This window comes from Prunus persica, chromosome G6 (genome assembly GCF_000346465.2).
Source record: "Prunus persica cultivar Lovell chromosome G6, Prunus_persica_NCBIv2, whole genome shotgun sequence".
Taxonomy (NCBI): domain Eukaryota; kingdom Viridiplantae; phylum Streptophyta; class Magnoliopsida; order Rosales; family Rosaceae; genus Prunus; species Prunus persica.
The window spans coordinates 11,063,845-11,084,441 of NC_034014.1; the positions used below are offsets into that span (position 1 = coordinate 11,063,845).

The 20,597-nt window shown below is 36.1% G+C and overlaps 2 protein-coding genes and 1 long non-coding RNA gene across 4 annotated transcripts; 2 read left to right on the plus strand and 1 right to left on the minus strand.

Annotated features, from left to right (window-relative positions):
* Positions 8,544-10,280, plus strand: LOC109949570. The gene is made up of 5 exons (XR_002272023.1): positions 8,544-8,885; positions 9,010-9,057; positions 9,247-9,268; positions 9,386-9,422; positions 9,984-10,280. It is a non-coding gene; the product is annotated as an uncharacterized LOC109949570 (long non-coding RNA).
* On the minus strand, positions 12,055-13,879 carry LOC18775123 (UDP-glycosyltransferase 88B1). Its single transcript, XM_007208212.2, has one exon. It carries the CDS (start codon positions 13,550-13,552, stop codon positions 12,122-12,124), a length of 1,431 nt encoding a protein of 476 aa, XP_007208274.1. The 5' UTR covers positions 13,553-13,879; the 3' UTR covers positions 12,055-12,121.
* Positions 14,684-19,847, plus strand: LOC18775156 (ruvB-like protein 1). Of its 2 annotated transcripts, none has more exons than XM_007205106.2 (13): positions 14,684-14,843; positions 15,219-15,437; positions 16,100-16,288; positions 16,423-16,554; positions 16,666-16,815; positions 16,974-17,129; positions 17,735-17,869; positions 18,537-18,602; positions 18,679-18,785; positions 18,976-19,075; positions 19,207-19,298; positions 19,374-19,443; positions 19,540-19,847. In XM_007205106.2, the coding sequence occupies exons 2-13, from the start codon at positions 15,240-15,242 to the stop codon at positions 19,627-19,629; spliced, it is 1,485 nt and encodes a 494-aa protein (XP_007205168.2). In that variant the 5' UTR covers positions 14,684-14,843; positions 15,219-15,239; the 3' UTR covers positions 19,630-19,847. The 2 variants fall into 2 exon arrangements, with proteins under 2 accessions (XP_007205168.2, XP_020421177.1); XM_020565588.1 differs by having other exon boundaries at positions 15,248-15,437; positions 19,540-19,755.

Below are 20,597 nucleotides of genomic sequence, written 5' to 3' on the forward strand. Positions count from 1 at the left end.
TATAAATAGATTTTTTTTTTCCGGAGGAAATTTAAAATGAAGGAAATTAATGTTCTGGAATATGTAAAGTTTCTTTTTTGGAGGACAGATTTAAATAAAATAAGAATATAAAAACAACGACTGTTTTTTATTACTGTCGTCGTTTTTCGTCGTCTTAAGTAAAACTAAGACGACGTAATATATTTGTTTAGCGACGTTGATTTGTTTTTTAAACGTCGTTAGGTATAATATAACCGTCGTTGAAAATTGTCTCTCTGATTGCAAATTTACAACGACGTTAGGTATAATATTTGTAGATACACAAACGCACACACATCATCAACTTCCAAAAAATTGTCTCTCTGATTGCAAATCTGTGTCATCTGTTAAGATTATGATGTGGAACAGAGTTCCATCTGGTAAGATTTCGTAACCCTTGGGATCTCAGACAAATCTGATTATGTCGGCGGTTTTCTATATAAACCGTCGTGGTTATTTCAATTCTTGTCATTAAGTAGATCTACCGACGTAGGATAAGAAAATCAAAGAAAAAAATTGTTAACAAAAATTCTTATTAAGACGACGATTTAAATTAAAGGTACGACGTATAAAATGAAAAAATACGACATTAAATTTTATTGTACGATTTAAAGATAACGTCGTAGAACTATACGAGAATGACGTCCATATATTTATATTTTCCGTCGTTGTACATTAATTTAATACGGTGATATTTTGTATTTTAAAGCCGTGGATTTTTATGTAATTATACGGCGTCTTATACGAAAACCTCGTCGTGTTATTTTATGAGTAAAAACGGCGGTTTTTATTGAAATCGTCGTCTTTACTTTCTATGTCGGTCGATTCATAACTTCTGCCGTTCTTTGTTGGCATTGATTTTACACTGCGGAAATCTGTTTCAAATAGACGTCGGTTGTTTAATTATGTACGTCGTTGTTTTTGAACAGCCATTTGAATCTCCATTTTTTAGTTGTTTAAGGTTGTATTACACGACGGTGTTTTTAGAACCGTCGTCTTTTTAAAAACCACGACGGTTTTCACTTAGACCGTCGTTGTTTTCTGGTCGTCTTTTTCACTTTTTGTAGTAGTGTGTGTCAGAAATCTTCTTCCTCTTTATAGTTTAGACTATGACTTGTATTTTTTATTTTATTTTTAAATTAGAGCTAAAAATGGAATATAAGAAAAGAAAAAAAATTCAGGCACATGTTAAAAAACAATGTAACGAGGATGATTACGATTTAAAATTTCTACATCATCTGTGTACAACATGCGAGAGAAATCAAAGTACAAACCATAATAGTGAACAAGTTCTAACCCAATGAAAAATGGCCTCTATTTGCAGATCTATGATCTCAAGTTTGAACTCACATGACACATTCATCTATAGCAACTCTGTTACATGGTCTAGTGAACTAGGAAACGACTTGGATTGGGCAAAAAAAAAAAAACTCTATATTGTGGCATGTTGCAACTGCATATATATAAAACGTAGGAGAAAAATTGAACTTAGATAAATTTACGGGTCTAATCTTTAATATAAAAATACCATTTTACCCCTGCATTTAACAGAAAAGTTAACAAAATTGACGGCAGTACTATTTGTTATAACGAAACTGAAGTTGAAGGACCACGGGAACAATTTTGAAAAGTGAGGGACTCAAATGCAAAAACAATTAACCCTAAATTTACTCTTGGCTACATTTTTTGTGGAATTCATTGTTGTTTGGGCCAACAAATTACGAGCCCAGCCCAGCAATAGGAGCCCAGGATGACAAAACTCAGGACCCAAGCAATTTGGACTAGAATTGGAATCAATGGCCCAAAGTCAAAAAGCCCAAACCCAAGTCAGATTTTTTTACCAAAACCCAAAAACTGGAGGAAGCTCAGTACATACGAATTGCTCAGCTTTGCTCAGCCCACAGCCCGAAAATTCAAAATTGGGCTTAACATGGTTGAATGAAGATAGAGAACAGCCCAAAATTGAAGAAACCCAAAGCAATTTTATCAAAACTGCCAGCTCTCTACCCAAGTTGAAAAAAGGGGCCAAAACACCACTTTAAGCAAGAAGTGACGCACTCAACCCTAAATCACAAGGAGACCCACGTGACTATCTGACTTTGAGAGGTCAACAATTTCAACTAGTCACAGGAGAAGTTGATTGGGAATTAAGGAAGACAGGATTTCAGAAAGACTTTTCTGAGACTCTGCAGCTAAAAGATCATAATCCCTTTCTATATAAATCTGCATCAGAATAGGTGGTCTTCCCAAGAGATAAGCAGACTACGAATTCAAGAGATAAGTAGAGGGAGTTGTTCAAACAAGAAAAGCAAACTAACCATCATGGCAGATTGTTTTCTTTCTCTATACGAAGAGCAACAGGGGACAAAGAAGAGTTGGTTTTTCTTTCAGAAAAAGCAAGGAAAAGACCTTCATGAAAACTGATCATTGATGGTTCTTCTCTGCCAGAACAAATGACTTCCCTTTTTCTTTACATTTAAAATAAAAGATCTTGCTTTTGGAAAATTTGCCGCCCATTATTAAAAGATTAGAAAGCCCCACTCCAGCATTTTCTACAAATATGAGAGGAGAAGGACAACCAAAAAATTAATCAAAGACAAAAACTCATAATAATCACTTGATCTCAAAGAACCTTCAAACAAACTGAAGCAACCAAAAGCTCATCGAGCCACATGAGAAAAGCCAGCTACAAATCAAAATTTTCAGTTTTCAGAGTTAGAGAAATAAGTCATTCAAAACGAGATTTATCTCGTTACAAATTTGGTTAAGCAAAAGCTAAATCAAGTAGAGTCTGGATTTTTACAAATATGAAAACCTCAACAAATTTATGGAAAGCCCTGATCAAGCAGAACAGGTACCACAGTGGAGTTCCAGCTCAGTAATCCTTAAGTCCAGCCATTTCTGCCCATGTTAGACTGAAGAAGTCGAAATTCTGCCCGTTCAAAAAGCCTTCTAGGGCTTGAAATAGATTAAAGCTCTGCCAAACTCGAATGTTGGTATCAATTTACAGCTAAAACTTAGCAGTTGAAGTTGCTGACAGTCCAATCCAACACAGGCATACCCAGTCTAGCCCGGATCAGAAGCATCTATCTAGGTAGAAATGGAAATCTAGCCTTCTTTTTGTCTTTCTAGTGTTGGTTTTCCCTTTTGAGTTTTGTAAAAGGCAGTTCTATCTAAAAACAGTTCGTTTTCCCATCATTTATTCTGGTCAAAACTACCAGTTTTATACTGTGAAAAATTGTGAAGTCCTCACCAGTCTGAGGCAAGAAAAGAACTTACTTGTGAGATATTCTTCACCCAAATTCACAATCGCTTGCTTAGAAGTTAGTAACTTGAGGCGCAAGTTATCTATTTTTAAAAGTCTGTTAAAATTTTCATTGCTAACAATGACATGCTCGCACACTAAAGAAAGTTGACTTGTTGACCAGTCAATGGTTTTCAAGGCAATGGGGAACTTTACCCTACCATCATAGAAACAAACATAAAACGGGTGAACAACTGTAAACTAAAAACACAAACTAAAATCCAATATAAGAAACAGAAGATAAGGAACCACGTTTACAGCAATACAACTGTCCCAGCTGGAAATGGATAAGGACCTCATTTTGTCCTCTATGGTTTTCTTTCCTTACACACCAAGGAATCCCATTATAATTATATTTGATTTACTTTAATTCCTAATTTCCTACTATAAATAGAAATATGAATTTATTATTTACTTGCCTATTAAAGTTCCATATTTTTATAAATATGACCTGCTATAAGGAGAAGAATACACAAAAAATTCCAACAAATAAATATTCTCATATTCGGTTTCATATTTTAGCATGGTATCAGAGCGGCGATCTTGGAATTGCTGACTCTAGTTTCAAACCCCCGCCCGCCGCTATAGGGGTTGATGATTTTTTCAACCCTCATGGAGGTAGCACCATCGACTCATTCTCTCATTCTCAACCAACCATAGTCGAGTTGAGTGCCCAGGTGGCTTAGCTTCTACAGATGCAGACTTTGACCCCAAATCCGATCCTAAATCAGGATCCTGTTTTGATGACCCCGAACCTGATCCTAAATCCATATCCTATTCTGAAGACCTCGACCTCGACATCGCCTACGAGGATGATGACCCCGACCATGACTCCAATGATGGCCCCAAACCCGACTCTGATGATGACCCTGACCTTGAATTTGTCTTTGATTCAGACCCAAATCTCGACTTCGACTCCGACTCTGGCCCCGACTCAGACTCAGATCCTGATCTGAATCCTTGCTAAACATGTATCCTATTCATCTTCTGCTGCACAGATCATGACTTCTCGGCTTATGACCCTGTCATATGGACGAGATTGTGCATATTGTGGTGATCCGAGACATACTAATGTGACATGTTTTAAATTGCATGGCTAACCCGAATGGTTGGCTACTCTTAAAGATCGAGCACAACACTATACGACCAGTAATGGTACTGGTTATGGATTCCATACTTTGGATAAGATTGATTGTAGGAGTTAGATAATTGATTCTGGTGCAACTGATCATATAACGTTTGATCTTGATAATTTTCTTAATACTACACAATCCTGACGAACTTGCATTGCTAATGCCAATGAAGTTACTTATCTTGTGATAAGGCTGGCACTGTTGCACTCTCATCCTCTCCCTCACTGTCTAATACTTTACTTGTTCTATCTTTATCCAATAAATCTTTGCAATGGTTCCAGTTGCGGGTCCGGTAGTTGGCATGGTGGTTCCAGTCACACAGGGTGGCTGCTGTGGTGCGGCAGCAACGGTTTGCTGTAGTTTCATGGCGGCGAGAAGTGGTGGTGCCATCATGTCTGTCGCGGGATCATGGGAGGAGTGGCTTTGGGCCATTGCGCCATCGCGACGGTCTTGCTCCTAGTGCACTTGCTTCCAACCATGGTTGTTTGGAAGGCTTCGATGGATTGGAAAATATGAGGAATGGATTCTTTGAGCACGCGTTGAGTATAACTCATGCTTTCAATGAAAGCACCAAATGTTTGTGCAAAAACCTTCACAGAAAAATATTCGTTTCTAGATCTTTCGCCCTTTGATCTTCCTTATCTCTCTTCCTCGATTCTTGTAAAAAAAGACTGGAGTAAATAGACCACATGGGGTGTTGGCCAAAGGCCCTCCGATGCCTAAGTTAGTTCAAGTGTTTGTAGGAAAACAATAGCTAACAAAAGGGTACGAAGATGTATGTATGGTGTGAACCGAGCGGCTGGAGCCGTGTTTGGTGGCTGAAGCCTTGTGGAGAAAACATGGAAAGTGGAGAGTGGAGAGATTGGCGGCAAGGGTGTTGCCATCGGTTATAGATAGAGAGGGAGAGAGAGCTTTAGGTATTTTTCTCGGGTTTTCCAAGTAGGTTTAGGTGTCCCTTGAATGATGAATGAAGCCATCTATTTATAAGAGCCTCGAAGGCTTGGGTTTCATAGAGAATAAAACTCTTATTGGGAAAGAGTTTATTCTTTCCCTAAATTGTAGAGATTGAGTCTATTAGGGATTTGATTGGGATCCAAATCTCCTAATTTGATGATGATTATATCTCTTTATTGGGATAATATCTAAATTAATTATATTATCTTATTAAATAGAGATAATACCCTTATAATTAAGATATTACCCCTATTAATTAATTGGCCAAATAAATTGGTTCAATTAATTAATTTAAGGGATATTCTTCTTTTCCACGTGGCGTGCTATAATTGGAGACAAAAATATTTGCTCCCACAATTATAATTATAATTATTATCATTTTATTTTAATGATTATTATTATAATTCACTTATGGCGGTATAAACTATATGTTAATTTGTAAATTCTTTAGTACATGTTATCTCTAATCGTGTGAGAAAAGTCATTGTTTTTGTTATATATAGAAGAATTTATAATTTTAAATTGAATATAATTTAGAAAAGAGGAAAAGCCAAAACTGAATATTGTGGTTTGATGGAATGCTTCTATGTGTTTGGTTTTGCAATTTGTAATATGATTGTAACTTGGCTATTTTCGATAATAATCATTTGTTAGTTGCTATTGTAACTTGGCTATTTCGCGCAAGAAGGAGGCATAACTATTAACCAAAAAATAATAATGCATGCATCTATATATATAAAGCAAAAAACAGAAAATGGTGAAACATTCAAAATATCATAAAATTCTCTTGGTTAATGCAAATATTAAGAATTGAAATTATTAATTAAATGAGGATAATATAGTAAATTCACACTTTTCATATTAAAAAAATTAAAATTAAAAGAAAAATCAAATAATGGATCTTATTTTTATAGAACACAACTACGCATTATTTTTTTAATTCTAAAATAAATTTTTAATTTTTAATTAAAAAAACCTCTCGCAGGCATGGAAACGCCTGTGAAGAGGCTAGTATGAATAGTAAAAATTGACTAGTGATGAAACCTTGTGGGTCTAGCGACATGCAAGTTATTTTAATTCTTTTAATATATTTTTATTACTGAATTTTGGGTTTTTGTCTTTTCAAAATTAAATTAAGTCTAATTAGACATTCATTTGCTTATATATATAGTTCCCTTCTATTGATGGATTATTTAAGTGACACCCTTTAGGGTCTCGTACAAATTTTTTTTCAACGATCCAAACTATCTATTTTTTAAGTCAATATTCATAGATCTTCCTTTCAAAAAATTAGACAAATCGGAAACTGTTTCGATATCCAATTGTGTCATACAAAATCAATGAACACAGTGCTTCAAGGAAAATATTAAAATTTCAAAAATTCAATTGAGTGGTCAAGTGACATCGAATTCAAGTTTTTTTTTTTTTTTTGTGTAGAAATAATTTTTAAATGAATATTTACAAAATAGACGGTTTGAATTAGTGAAATACAATACGAAATGGGCCATGAGTCCAGCCCATGATGGAGTAGCTCCAAACTCCCAAGAGTTATTAGCAAATGCATTTAACTTGGAGAAATGTGTGGCTGGGGCATTGAAGATAAAACTGGGTAATTAATAATATTCCACATTAACGTACTTTGGGTGGTTGATATGCTCAAATGAATGAAGAGCATTAATGGTGTATTTACTAATTGAATTTCACTTACGAATTATTCTTGCATTTATGTCATTCAAATAAGAAGTGGGGTCCATATAAAATTAAGAATTTAACTCTTGATTTTGAAGGAATTTGACTCTTGAGTGAGACATTGTATTTTGGATGTTAGAGAACCAACCCATCAAAAATTTATTTTTTTCACCCATTATATCCATACACACTTTTCAAAATTCCAAATTTAAAAATAAAAAAAAAAGAATAATTCCAAAGGTTGTAACCAACAAGAATATATTAAAAAATACTTTTACATTTTTTTTCTTTTTTTAAATTAAAAAATTGTATATAAAATAATTTATTTAGAACAAGAGTAGATCAGTCATTAAATTGGTTTCAATTCAAATTCATGGGAATTTAGTAAACAACTTATATGGAATCATTACAATTCCAACCCCGAATCCAAATAGTTTGGTAAACAAGTTCAATGGAATTTGGATTCTAACTCCTCCTCCTCAGTTCAATTCATCATTAATTCAATTCCTCCTCATCTGATTACGGATTAGTATGAAAATTTCAACAGGTTTCTACCATAAAGCAAGGTGCATGTACATCTCCCAATGGTATCAACGGTAGAATTGAATTGCTACATTAAAGGCCAGTTTGGCATTGTTGTGCTGTGAAAATAATTACTGCCAGATTTGCGATGAGAGAAATTAGCTGTGAGAGAAAGCAGTTTGGTGTTTGGTAAATTTTTTGTTAAAAGTGTTGTTGATACAATAATCAGTTTATAAGTGTTTGGTAAATTTTGTGTAAAAGTGCTGTGAGTTGTGTCTAATGACTAAAAATGGCATATGTTGAAATAATTTTTCTATTCAAGTGTTTAGTAAAAAGAAAAGCAATTTCATTTTCACTTTCACTTATATAATTCTTGTGTTTAATATGTTTTCTAACTTTCATACCTAAATATTATTTTAATCATAAAATAAATAAAGTATTATGTTAAAATTGTTAAATCATTGCAATATTTAAGTGCTATCAGGAATAAATAGTACATAAAGCATACCATGAATGAAATTTCATTTCTTATGAATAACGTTAGAAATACAAGACTTTATAAACTCAAAAAAGGTGCAATTCAAAAGCACTTCTAGCGGTTTGTTTAGCCACGACAAAAGGCCTAGGGGTGGGCATAAAAACCGATAAACCGATCAAACCGACCGAACCAAACCAAACCAAACCGAAAAATAAGGTTTTTTTGACCAAACCGAAAAAGTCAACGCTGGACCTGAACCGAACCGTTGACTTCGGTTCAGGCTTCGGGTCTAAAATTTTTTGAACCGTTGGACCTGAACCGAACCGACCATTATTTAATTATATATGCATTTGACACATGGCGTTGTCTCATTGGCTTAAATAAGAACTTTGGGTGGGTCTGCTTGCACTATATCAGAACCTCTCTCAAATTTTAATTTATTATTTTTTCACTAACCCTCTCAGACTCACTCTGTATCTATCTCTCACTCACTCACGAAACCCTACACTATTTCTCTCCCGATCTGAGACTAACCCTACCTCATCGGCCGCCATCTCTATCGCGCGCCCTCTCTGTCTCTCTGTCTCTCTCTCAACTCGTCTCTATCGCGCTCGCTCTCTCTCTCTCTCTCTCTCTCTCTCTCTCTCTCTCTCTTAGTCACATCTTTAAGTCTCTTAGAGACGCGAGACTCATTCTCTTTCTCCAAACCTAACCAAACATCAATCCAATATCATTGGTTTTTGGAGCGAATCCTTGTAAATTTTGGAGGGCTCTAGTTCATTCTAAGGTAATTTGTATGTATTTAGTTTGGATTCTTAGTTGTTTTCATTTTCCCTAATTTAGTAGATTATTAGGGTTTCGAAATTTTGGTATTCTGTTGAAATTAATGCAATTTTTTCTTAATTTTGCAGTTGTTGTGCTTAGTCTCTGTGGGTTTGGATTAATAGGCAAAATTGAAGGTATAAATATTTCTGTCTCAATCTCTGTGTGTGGCTTAAAAGGAATGGGAGAATTAGAATTATATATTTTTAAATCATCAGCTCCATATGGCTTTACTTTAGATGTATGGATTTTTGGTATTTTCTTTCTTTATGTGAATATGATCTGACCTTCAATTTTAATCTTCCTGTGTTCTGTTTGTTCTGCAGATTGTTGCGTTGCAGCTTTCTGGTAAGCACTCTTATACTATGACATTTTCATGTCAATGATTTCATTGTATACTCTGTTCAATTTTTCTGTACTCAGTGTTGTGAATTATCTAATTTGTTCTTTGTAACATGATCACAGTGGTCCGAATTGCCCCGAATTGTGTCTTTGCACTGAGGTATCGTATTAATATAATTGATTTCGATGTGATAAAATTTATGAATAAATTGGCAATATGGTTTTCATCAATTTGAAAGATGAAATTCAGGCTTAGCTTTGCCCTTCTGCACTCTATTACTACATTTTCCTAGACGTAGACATACATGGAATTTAGTTTTGTTTATGTTTGGATGCTTTCTTTATTGTTTTCAGATTTAATTTCTGATTTTTTTATCTGTGTATTTTAGGTTCGATTGTTAGCCTTGAATCTGTTTCAATTTATTTAATTGAGTTGTCTTGAATCTGTATTTTTGGCATGAATCTACTTAACTTCTTGTTGATTAAATGCATTCATTCTTTTATTTGTTTTCTCCCTTTTTTCCTTATGTAGCATGTTTGTGTTAGTATCTTATTGATGAATGAATGCTAATATTTGGGTTAATTAGTTTTTTTTATTGAATAATTATTTATTGATTGAATGACTGGTCTATATTTGTTTTTCAAAGGTTTAGATTCTGTCATTTTGTGCAGAACTAATCATTTCCTGCTCTGATATTCTATAGTTGTGATATTTGATCAGGATGCAGGTTTGACACTTTGTTGAATTGGAACAATGATGATGGAGAAGCCATGGGAGCTGCAAAACATGTTTTGTTTGCAGCTCCCTTAACTGATACAAGTGAATATATTTGGTGCTTTACTTTTTTTGGTTTGTGTATTATTTTTTGTAATGGTTTGTAAGAGATTATATTTCCTTTCCTTGGTTGGTTGGTTGAATTGAATGTGTGTATGTGAGATTTATTTAGTTTAGAAACTTAGATTGGAATGATGGATTTTTATAGCTTGAATTTACATAATTTCAGGTTTTGAAAGAGAAGTAAAAAGTGTTTTGGGCTTGTTCATAAGAATTTAATAGGTTTTGGCAATTTGACAACAAAAAAAAGGGTTTTGGCTGAAAGGAAATCGGATTTGGGCTTTGTTTTACTAAAAAAAAATATGATTTGGGCTTTTTTTGGCCGAAAATAAATAAGATTTGGGCTTTTGAAAAATTGAAAAAATGGCCCAAGCCCAAACCGAGAAGAAGTCAGAACCGACCCGAGAACCGAGTCCATTTCCGGTTCGGCTCATTTTCGGGTTTCATGCTAGACCCGACCCGACCCGAGAACCGAGCTCTCCTTCGGTTTGGCTCGCGGGTCGGCCAAAATTTGACCCGACCCGAACCGTGCCCAGTCCTAAAAAGGCCCCTTGAGCTACAAAAATCCACTCCATCAAGCAAATTTAGCTCGGACAGGAGGTGGGCTTCATCAAGACTAGGCAGGTCTGAAGGCAAGATCAACCTGAGCTATTCCTGGATGGCGCTGATCTCAGCAAAGAAAAAAATTGGAAAACATTCATAATTTTTTTTATTATAAATACCTAGCAATTTTGTATTTATTAATCTCATACGTATAAATAAAATTAATCTCATGTGAATAATAATTGCCTTTATATTGACATGGCAATAGGTAAAAATGTAAAATAAAAATTGCTAAGACAGATACTATTCATATAAACAGTAATCGTACTTATTTGTCATTTCCCTTTATCATGACTGCATGTGGGTGAGTTGGGCTAACGATAAAGGATGGGTCGAGGTGGGGCTGGGATAGGGAGAGGTGGCTAGGATTGAGGCTGAGATGGGGATGGGGGTCATGTTGGAGGCACAGTGGGCTGTGTTTTTTATTTTTTACATTTTTATTTTTTTGTTTTAATTTTATAATATTTATAAATTGTACTTCTAGTTTTTTTAATTATTTCAAAATGTAATTTGGTTTCTATTAACTTTTTAAGTCCACATCAACATAAAGATTGGCCTACGTTGGCCACATAGTCATTTAAAAGTTTGGTACTAATTTTGAAACTACTCCTAAAATTTGGGTACTTTTTGAAGAATATTTAAAATAAAATATAAAAAACAAGTTATAGCTAAATTACTTAATTTACAAGAAGAGAGAATGAAACTTGAGTGCAATTAGGGGTGGGCACGGTTCGGTTTGGACCGGTTTTTGCCTCAAATTAGAACCGATCCAATACTATTCATCCGGTTTGGTTCGGTTCGGTTTTAATAAAAAAAATTCAAAAACTGTCCGGTTCGGTTTGAACCGGTTTCGGTCCGGTTCCGGTTCCGGTTCGGTTTTGAACCGGATTATAAAAATTATTTTTTTAAATTACTTTTTAATACAATTCTCAACTGAAATATTATTTTTTTTACTTGAAAATTAACAAATTATTCAATTTCATATAAAAAATAAATATTAAAGTGAGAAAAGAGAGATATTTTGACATTGAACTTGGATAAATATTATGTTTTTTTTAGTGAAATTAAAAATATAGCATTAAATATAAAATATATATTGAAAATATATATTTTTTTAGTTTCACCGGTTCGGTTCGGCCCGGTTCGGTTTTTAAAGACATGGAACCGGATCCGGAACCGGTCCAAACCGGTCCGGTTCGGTTTTTGACCGGTTTTTGACTTTTTGGTCAACTCGGTTTTTTTTCGGTTTGATTCGGTGCGGTTCGGTTTGGATTTCCGGTTCGCCGGTTTGAGTGCCCACCCCTAAGTGCAATGAGACCGCACACTGCACTTACCTCCCCTAACCCGCATATGCTTTAAGAAAAGTTATTGATAAGTTTAACATAAAACCAGAAAATTGCACAAGTGCTATAGCCATTCAATCAAACAGAACGTGGCACTGCTATTTGCTTCCAAGAAGTTACCATCTCAGAAAAACTAGTGAACGAAGACCCACCATTGTTCCAAGCAGCCAAAGCCATTGCTTTCATAGCTTGACTTCGTTCTCTCAGACTTTTCCCATCCATCAACAGCGACACCTTCTTCTCCACTTCCTCTGCACTCACAAACCCTTCTTTTGACTCAACTGGTATCCCCAGCTTCATCTCCTCCACCAAAACAACACCATTTACCGCCTGCTCTGCATACAAAGGCCACGCCGCCATTGGCACCCCGTAGGTCACTGCTTCAAGCACTGAATTCCACCCACAATGAGTCACAAACCCACCTACACATCCATGGCGCAAAATAGCAGCCTGTGGAGCCCACGACTTCACTACCAGGCCTCTGTTTTTGGTCCTCTCCAAGAACTCTTTGGGTAGCAGAATCTCCAGATCCGGCTCAACCGAGCTCGAACCCGGAGGGCTTCTCACGACCCACAAGAATCTCTGTTTGCTTCTCTCCAAACCCATGGCAATCTCGCTTAATTGTGCTTCGGAGAGCGCACCTCTGCTCCCGAAGCACAAGAAGACGACGCTCTGGCTCGGCTGCTCATCCAACCACATCAAACACTTGGTTGAAGTTGACCTGTCTTCGCAGACACTTGAAGCCCGATTTTTAGCATCGAAATTCAACGGCCCGATGTGGAATATTGGCGGGGTTTGATGATTTGGAACGCAAGAATTATCGCTTATGGCTTTGATTGCAGATGGCTCGAGTGCTTGGAAGGTGTTTGTTATAATTCCCTGTGATTTTGGAAGACAAGCAGCGAAGTTGAGAAAGTACTCGTATGCAGGGCCGCTGCGGTCGAGAAGAGGCAGGGGCATTTGGGAGGCTCGGAGAGGTGGCAATCCGGGGAAGTGGAGGACGGCGTCGTTTAGGTCTCTGAAGCTCTTGGGTGTTTGGTTGTGGATGGTGGGTAGGTAGAGAAAGAGAGCAAGAGCAGAGGCGCAGGAGGTGAAGTAGAAGTAGGTTGGGATTTGAGGGTCATATGGGTGGTGGACGGAGGAGGTGATAAAGGCTAAGACTTTTGAACTTTGTGAAATGGTTTCGAGGGCTTGGAGGACATTGGGGATGTTGAGACGCATGAATTCGATTGCGGATTCTACAGGGTTTTCGATGTGGGATTGGTGAAGATGAAGGGAGGGGAGGGTGAAGAAGGAGATTGGGAGATTGGGGTTGGTTTGGTTTTGATCAGATGAGATGAGGTTGATGTAAGAGGAGGATGTGGTGGAGGTTTCAAAAGGTGTGGAAGTTGTGAGTAGAATTGTTATGGGCAAGTTGGGATGGTGTTGGGAGATTAGCTTTGCTAATTCTACCATGGAGATGATTTGGTGAGAACCAGGTGCTGGGTACAAAACTATGCTTTCTTTCATTTTTTTGGGTCGAGAAGCGAGAGAGAGAGAGAGGCCAAGTCTTACTAAATATAAGATGATTATTTCCTAGGATAATCGTTTTCTTGTGATCAGAAGTCAAGCTATGCGTTCTTAAACTTTCATTTTTCTGTTGAAAAGAGAGAGAGATGGTTTCTTCCCAATTCTTCCTACACAAGGTGTATGTAAATGTTGTGCGCCTCTTGGTCTAAAAAGAAGACCAGTAAGCATAAATACCCTTATTTCCTAAAACAATTATTTTCTTGTGACCAGAAGCACTTGCCTTTAATTTATTTGATTTGTTGGTTTTGCCTTCTGCCTCATCACTCAGAAAATAACCACGTGAATTGTCCAAGACGCCGAACAGAAGCATTACTTATGGGCAAGTGAGCTAAATACATGAAATTAGTCCGCTCAAAAGCAATGACTTGATTTAAAAACACAGGATGGTATAGAAACCATACATTTTGGCATATTTACCGGGAGCTAATGTTAGTAGATACTTTAGGAAATGCTAGACATCATTTAAATCCTTGTGTTTGGTTATGTAATTTACCTTCTTTAATTGCTGTGAAAGTTATGTATGATGTTCAGAATCTTGTCCTCATACGAGGAGTCTCTTTATAAGCATGTGTGAGATGCTTCTTCTCATAAATGATTTTAGTTATTCCAAAATCATTTCCAAATTATATATAGCAAAAGGCAGAGAATTGTGAAACATTCAAAATACTAAAAATCTCCTTGGTTAATCAAAACATTAAGAATTAAAATTATTAATTAAATGAGGATAATATGGTAAATTCACACTTTTTCATATTTAAAAAAAATCAAATAATGAATCTTATTTTAATGGAACACAATACCCATTATCTTTTTTAATTCTAAAATAAATTTTAATTTTTTTAAAAAAAAATCTCTAATAGATGCAAAAGCGCGTGCGAAGAGGCTAGCGCTCCATAACAAACACAGTTACATATAAGTTCCTCTCATCGGAGGTATTTATAAAATTAAGTCTTATATCGATAAATAATATCCATAAAGAAAAAGGGAAAATGGCAGTCATCTTTAAAATGGAGGTCTTTACAATTTTGCCCAAAAATTTAAAAAGAGGAAATATAGCGCTCACATCAGACGAGGAGGCGAGAGGAAGAGGCGCGCGCATCTTTTAGGCGTTGTGGCTAGGGTTTTTCATTAGAAACAGAACAAATAAATAAACAGGGCAAAACGATTAAGGGTTTGCACACTTCAGTTCTCTACTGGATCAGCATTACCTCAATTGCACAGGCGGTGTTAGGTTCGGTTCTCTCACTCTCTCACTCTCTCTTTCTTTACTTATTTAGTTAAATAATCCCCGTAGATATGGTTTTTCAGATTGGGGATTGTATCTGGGTTTTATTTATTTGATTTGTTTTCTTTTTCCTGAATTGGTTTTAACGTTTTGGACTTCCATCTATTTGGCGAGTATTCTATGCGTAATTTACTGTGGTTTTTCCTCCGGTTAGTTTTTCTCGAATATAGTTGGACACGGAAATCGTAAAATGCTTGTTCAGCTTTGCTTCTGAGCTCTTCGCATAGTTTACTGTTCTGGACTGTTCAGTCGGAATAGTGAAATGACGTTTGTGCCCCTACTTAACCGTTGGCCCTCTTAATTATGTTGACTAATGAACAGTACAATGGCCTTTTTGCCCTGATGCACAGCGACATAACCCTTTTGCCTGATCGCTTCTTTTTGGAGAAACCAAAGCAGCTTCATCGAAGAAAAGTGAGAGAGAGTGGCCTCACAGCTCCACTGCAACTTATGGACAAGGTGAGGATAGAAGAGGTTCAGTCCACTACCAAGAAGAACCGCATAGCCACTCATACCCACATCAAAGGTCTTGGTCTTGAGGTCTCTCTCTCTCTCTCTCTCTCTCTATCTATTTATTTTTGTTCTAAATACGGATTACCCATAAACATATGCCGTCTTGTAGTATATTTCAAAGCTATCTTGAAGGTTATTCCTTTTTCCTGTTGTAAAGTAGTTTGCCTTTTTCGATTTTAGGGTTTAGGGTTTTAGGGTTTGTTAGGTGCACTGCATTTTACTGGCATTCCTCTTTTATTTGCTGAAATGTTAGGTTATTTAGTACACTGAATGGGCATGCGTATCAGAGGTAAACGGTTTGTTGCTAATGCTTCATGTTTTACTCTTGCCAAAAAAATAAAGTGCTGTCTGTTATAACACTCACACTCCATGTGGTTGTGTTAGAAATTAGAGTTCGATGCTTTATCTTCAGATGATGCTGTATTCATGGTAGTGTAGTAAGTAAATATACTTCTGGCAGCAAAGAAACCAACTAATGAAATGAGAATTTTAAAACGTCAGTTTTTCTGCCATCTGGAGGCATAAAAATGGTTCATAAATCTATTCTTTAAATTTCAAAATCAGGAGATTAATGTCAGCTTAACTCCAATTGTGTATAACCATGGTTTTCGTTTTTCATTTTGTTTTCTGGAGTGATCTCCATCTGAATGACAATATAATTTGGGTTTTTGGGTGTCATTCTATTCCAGGCCAATGGAAGAGCAATACCTTGGGCAGCTGGCTTTGTGGGTCAGGGGGAAGCAAGAGAAGCTGCTGGTCTTGTTGTTGATATGATACGACAGAAGAAGATGGCTGGTCGGGCACTTTTACTGGCTGGACCTCCTGGTACTGGAAAGACAGCGCTGGCTCTTGGAATATCCCAGGAGCTTGGGAGTAAGGTATTCCTCACGTTTTTCGTCTGTTATCTGAAATGTAATGTTAATTAATAATCTGATGTTTCATGAGATTTCTTGGTTCATATTCCATTAGGGATAGTGTTTTTTTCTTAATGGTTAATGGTTCTTGTTTGCAGGTTCCATTCTGCCCAATGGTTGGATCAGAAGTATATTCATCAGAAGTAAAGAAAACTGAGGTTTTAATGGAAAATTTTAGACGGGCTATTGGTCTGCGTATCAAGGAAAATAAAGAGGTCTATGAAGGAGAGGCAAGTTTCTAATGATATCAAATAGTTTGTAAATAATTTGGTGTGATAATGTTACTTTTATATTTGAGTTGGTTGGTTTCAGTTGATGATGTTTTGATAGTTTCATTTTAGGTGACAGAACTCACTCCAGAAGAAACAGAGAGTGTTACAGGTGGTTATGGTAAAAGCATCAGCCACGTCATCATTGGATTAAAAACTGTTAAAGGAACCAAGCAACTGAAGTTGGATCCCACCATTTATGATGCATTGATTAAGGAAAAGGTAAGGTCCTCCTATTATTATTTATTTTTTGTGTATGCATGAAGAATAAAAAAACTATTTGTTTCGCCTAGTTGATTATTTAACGTTTTCGTGTTGAAGTACACTTTATTTTTGGGCCATTTGTTCTTTTGATACCACTTTCCTGATACAACATGCAGGTAGCTGTTGGTGATGTTATATACATTGAAGCAAATAGTGGAGCAGTAAAAAGAGTAGGTAGAAGTGATGCTTTTGCTACAGAATTTGATCTGGAAGCAGAAGAGTATGTTCCACTTCCAAAAGGAGAGGTTCACAAAAAGAAGGAGATTGTGCAGGTTTGTTCTATGTGAACTGTGTGTTTCTTTGTAAATGTTCTCTGTGATGATGGTAGCACCCATTTTATCATACTTAGTCTTGGATGGGTTTTTTCTATTGGCTAGTAGCCTTATTAGTAATTACTCAAGTTGATCGGTGGAAAGTTCTTGCTGGCTCTGGGTACTACTTTTTTAAAGGAATGTGTATCATCCCCGCATGGTCCAGATATTTCCCAAAAAGTGCATTCCTACTTCTGTTTGTTTGATTAATATAGGAAACTGGATTCTCCAAACATGCTGAAAAGTTTAGTTGCCTGCAATTAAGTAGTTGGACTTGAGCACTGCAGTCCACCCATGAAACGATTATTAAGGATTTTTGGCCTTATAACTTGGAACTAGTAGAAATGGAAACTTAACATTTTCTTAGAATACCATCTGAACTACCATATATAGGCATATCTTACTAAATCCTTATCACTGGTGTTTCTGACAAATTTTTCTTCATGTTTTCTTTAAGGTATTATTGTGTTCAATTTTTGTTAACAGATTCCAACTTTTATGCTTTGCATATAATCTGCTTTTCTGTTGATATTCAGTTTCTGTTTCCTTATGTAACCCTTTAACAGGATGTAACACTACATGATCTGGATGCTGCAAATGCGCGACCTCAAGGTGGGCAAGACATATTATCTCTAATGGGTCAGATGATGAAGCCAAGGAAAACTGAAATTACTGACAAGTTGCGACAAGAAATAAATAAGGTACAATCTTATGAATGTGTAGGAAATGTTGATCCAACTCAATGTATTTTCTGTCATAGGAACCTAAGATATGGTTTCCTGGTGAAACGGTTCCTTGCTTATTTCTTCGGTAAATTTGTAAAAGCCTGTTGACAAATTACTAATGGTTCTGAGAGGTCAACCAATAAAGAGTTTCCAAGACATTGACATACTTCAGATCAGATCAACGTCAGCTTTAAATTCCATCTAATTGGGCTTGATTACATTGATTCTGTTTTGCCCTTGCAACACAAACATAGCCTGTGACAGTCACACTGCTGTGACAAATATGCCCTTTCTCACTTTTTTTTATCCATATATTATTATGCTCCAGATAAATGTAGTTTCTTGTTCCATATCTAGGCTGCTTTTGGAAATATACTGATTTTAGAACTTCATCTTTTCATTTCTGGTTTTAACTTTTTTTCTTCTCAAATCTTTGGGTGGGGCATTTCTTATACTGTTGTGTACTCGTCTTGCAAATAAATTATTTTAATTAATAAGTTTAAATAAATTATTTTCTTTCTGACTAAATCCTAAACCCATTTCTCGCACCTCCTTAGCAGTTTCTTTCCCTTCAATAATATTTTCATTAGCTATAAAATAAAGGCGACAGAAAGTTTTTAATTTACTTTATGATTGATGACAGGTTGTTAATCGGTACATTGATGAAGGTGTAGCGGAGCTTGTACCTGGAGTTTTGTTCATTGACGAGGTTCTTTTCTCTTTCAAGTCGTTTAGAACTATTTCGTCTCTCCAAATCACTTATACTTTTGAATCTTGACCAATAGGTACATATGCTGGATATGGAGTGTTTTTCGTACTTGAATCGTGCTTTGGAGAGCTCATTATCTCCAATAGTAATATTTGCCACCAATAGAGGAATTTGCAATGTAAGGTATGAAACTTGTAATCAGACAGGCATTTGCACAACAACTAGGCCATGCCGTTTAGTATGCTCGCTGTTAGCATAAAAGCATAACTAGCCATGCCTATCTTTCCATGTTAATTGTAAAGGAATTTCCTAGAATCATCAGTGTGCTCACTATAGTGTCTTGCTTTCTGAACATGGATATGTTACTGTGCAGAGGGACTGATATGGCTAGTCCTCATGGAATACCTGTTGACTTGTTGGACCGGTTGGTAATTATCCGAACACAGACTTATGATCTTGAAGAGATGATAAAGGTCTATATCAATTTCATTTGCTTGTTTATAAAATTTCTCTTTTTATGCCCGATCATCTTCTCAAGTACCAAACTACTGACTTTTTTATGTATCAAACTACTGATTATTCTTTTGGTTGATGCTTGAACCAGATCCTAGTGATTCGTGCACAGGTGGAGGAATTGGCTATAGATGACGACAGTTTGGCTTACCTTGGAGAGATAGGACAACGAACATCTTTAAGGTGGCATAAAGTTTTGATTTGTTAACACTGATTCACTCTGAATGATGCTTATTGCTTATTTCATTATTTCCTCAGGCATGCTGTTCAACTCTTATCGCCTGCAAGCATTGTGGCAAAAATGAATGGCAGAGACAAAATCTGCAAGGTAGTTACAAATTTGACAATGTTATATGTGCTTGAAGTAATTGTTCAAGCCTTTTCACTAACAAAATAAGTGTGCTATTATCTGTATAATTTGTAGGCTGACCTAGAGGAAGTGGACACCCTATATCTGGATGCTAAGTCTTCAGCAAAGGTTCTTCAAGAGCAGCAGGAAAAATACATTTCATGATAACTGAGAATTTCTCTGGAAGTTTAGTTTTGGGAGTAGCATTTAATTCTGTATTATTTTCATTGTCGATGGCTTTTGTATGAGTCGGACACATCGATTAAGTAAATGGCTTCAAGTTTCCTGAGCTCTGGGTAATCTGTATTTTTCCAGCTGCTTCACAATTTTCAAACGTGATAACTCAATGAAGGTAATTCTAATCGTATTGTCACTTTTGCTTCCTTGTTTAGTAGTCATTATTGGCCATGAGCAGGGTTCTTGGACGCAATTAGGTGTGCTGATTATTCCCTCCCTTTCATTTACGTGAAATATACTACCGCTGCATAAAAGAACTTTTCCTCATTTACACTTTCATGTATTCCATCTGAAGGTGAATGAGAATTCTTTTACCCCGGTCTAGTAGGTTTATTAGGATTTTACTACAAACAGGAAAATTATGTGTGCTGCCTTTCTTGAGTCCATAAGGGGATCCCATCTCCGAAACTGATGTCTCGTCTTGTCTAGGGGCTGCTTGTGCTTCTATCTTGACAAAGAATTTTCTTCAGCTTTGTTTGACACCTAACAAACGCAGAACGGCAGGTGGTACCCTAAGAAATTTGTTTCCCTTGGTTGAGTAAAGTAGTCATATTTATACAAAATAATGATCAAACAATGCCCGCCTTATAGCTCAACTGGTGTAATTAGTTGGACTTCCGAGTAAAAATTATGAACGATGAATTGTGTACTATATCTGTTCTTTAAAAAGCAGGAAAGCGTCTTCATCTCATTAACCGTCACAGGTTCTCCAGAAGTATGTTAAAAGAAGAAACACATGCCAACTTGCAAAATTTATCCAAAATGAAGATAGAAGATGGATTCATAGCGAAGGAATTCTCTCTTTCAACCCCACAAAATGTTAGATATGAAACACTAATTTTTAGGGTTCGGTTTTTAAACCGTTTTATTTTTTTATTGGTTAGGTCGGATTGATG

Bases quoted from the DNA above. Each gene is read 5' to 3' on its own strand.
- LOC18775123 (XM_007208212.2), bottom strand. From the start codon at position 13,552: ATGAAAGAAAGCATAGTTTTGTACCCAGCACCTGGTTCTCACCAAATC.
- LOC18775156 (XM_007205106.2), top strand. From the start codon at position 15,240: ATGCACAGCGACATAACCCTTTTGCCTGATCGCTTCTTTTTGGAGAAA. The intron at 16,555-16,665 runs GCAAGTTTCTAA...GTTTCATTTTAG, and splicing joins AAGAGGTCTATGAAGGAGAG to GTGACAGAACTCACTCCAGA. The intron at 17,870-18,536 runs GTACAATCTTAT...GATTGATGACAG, and splicing joins TGCGACAAGAAATAAATAAG to GTTGTTAATCGGTACATTGA.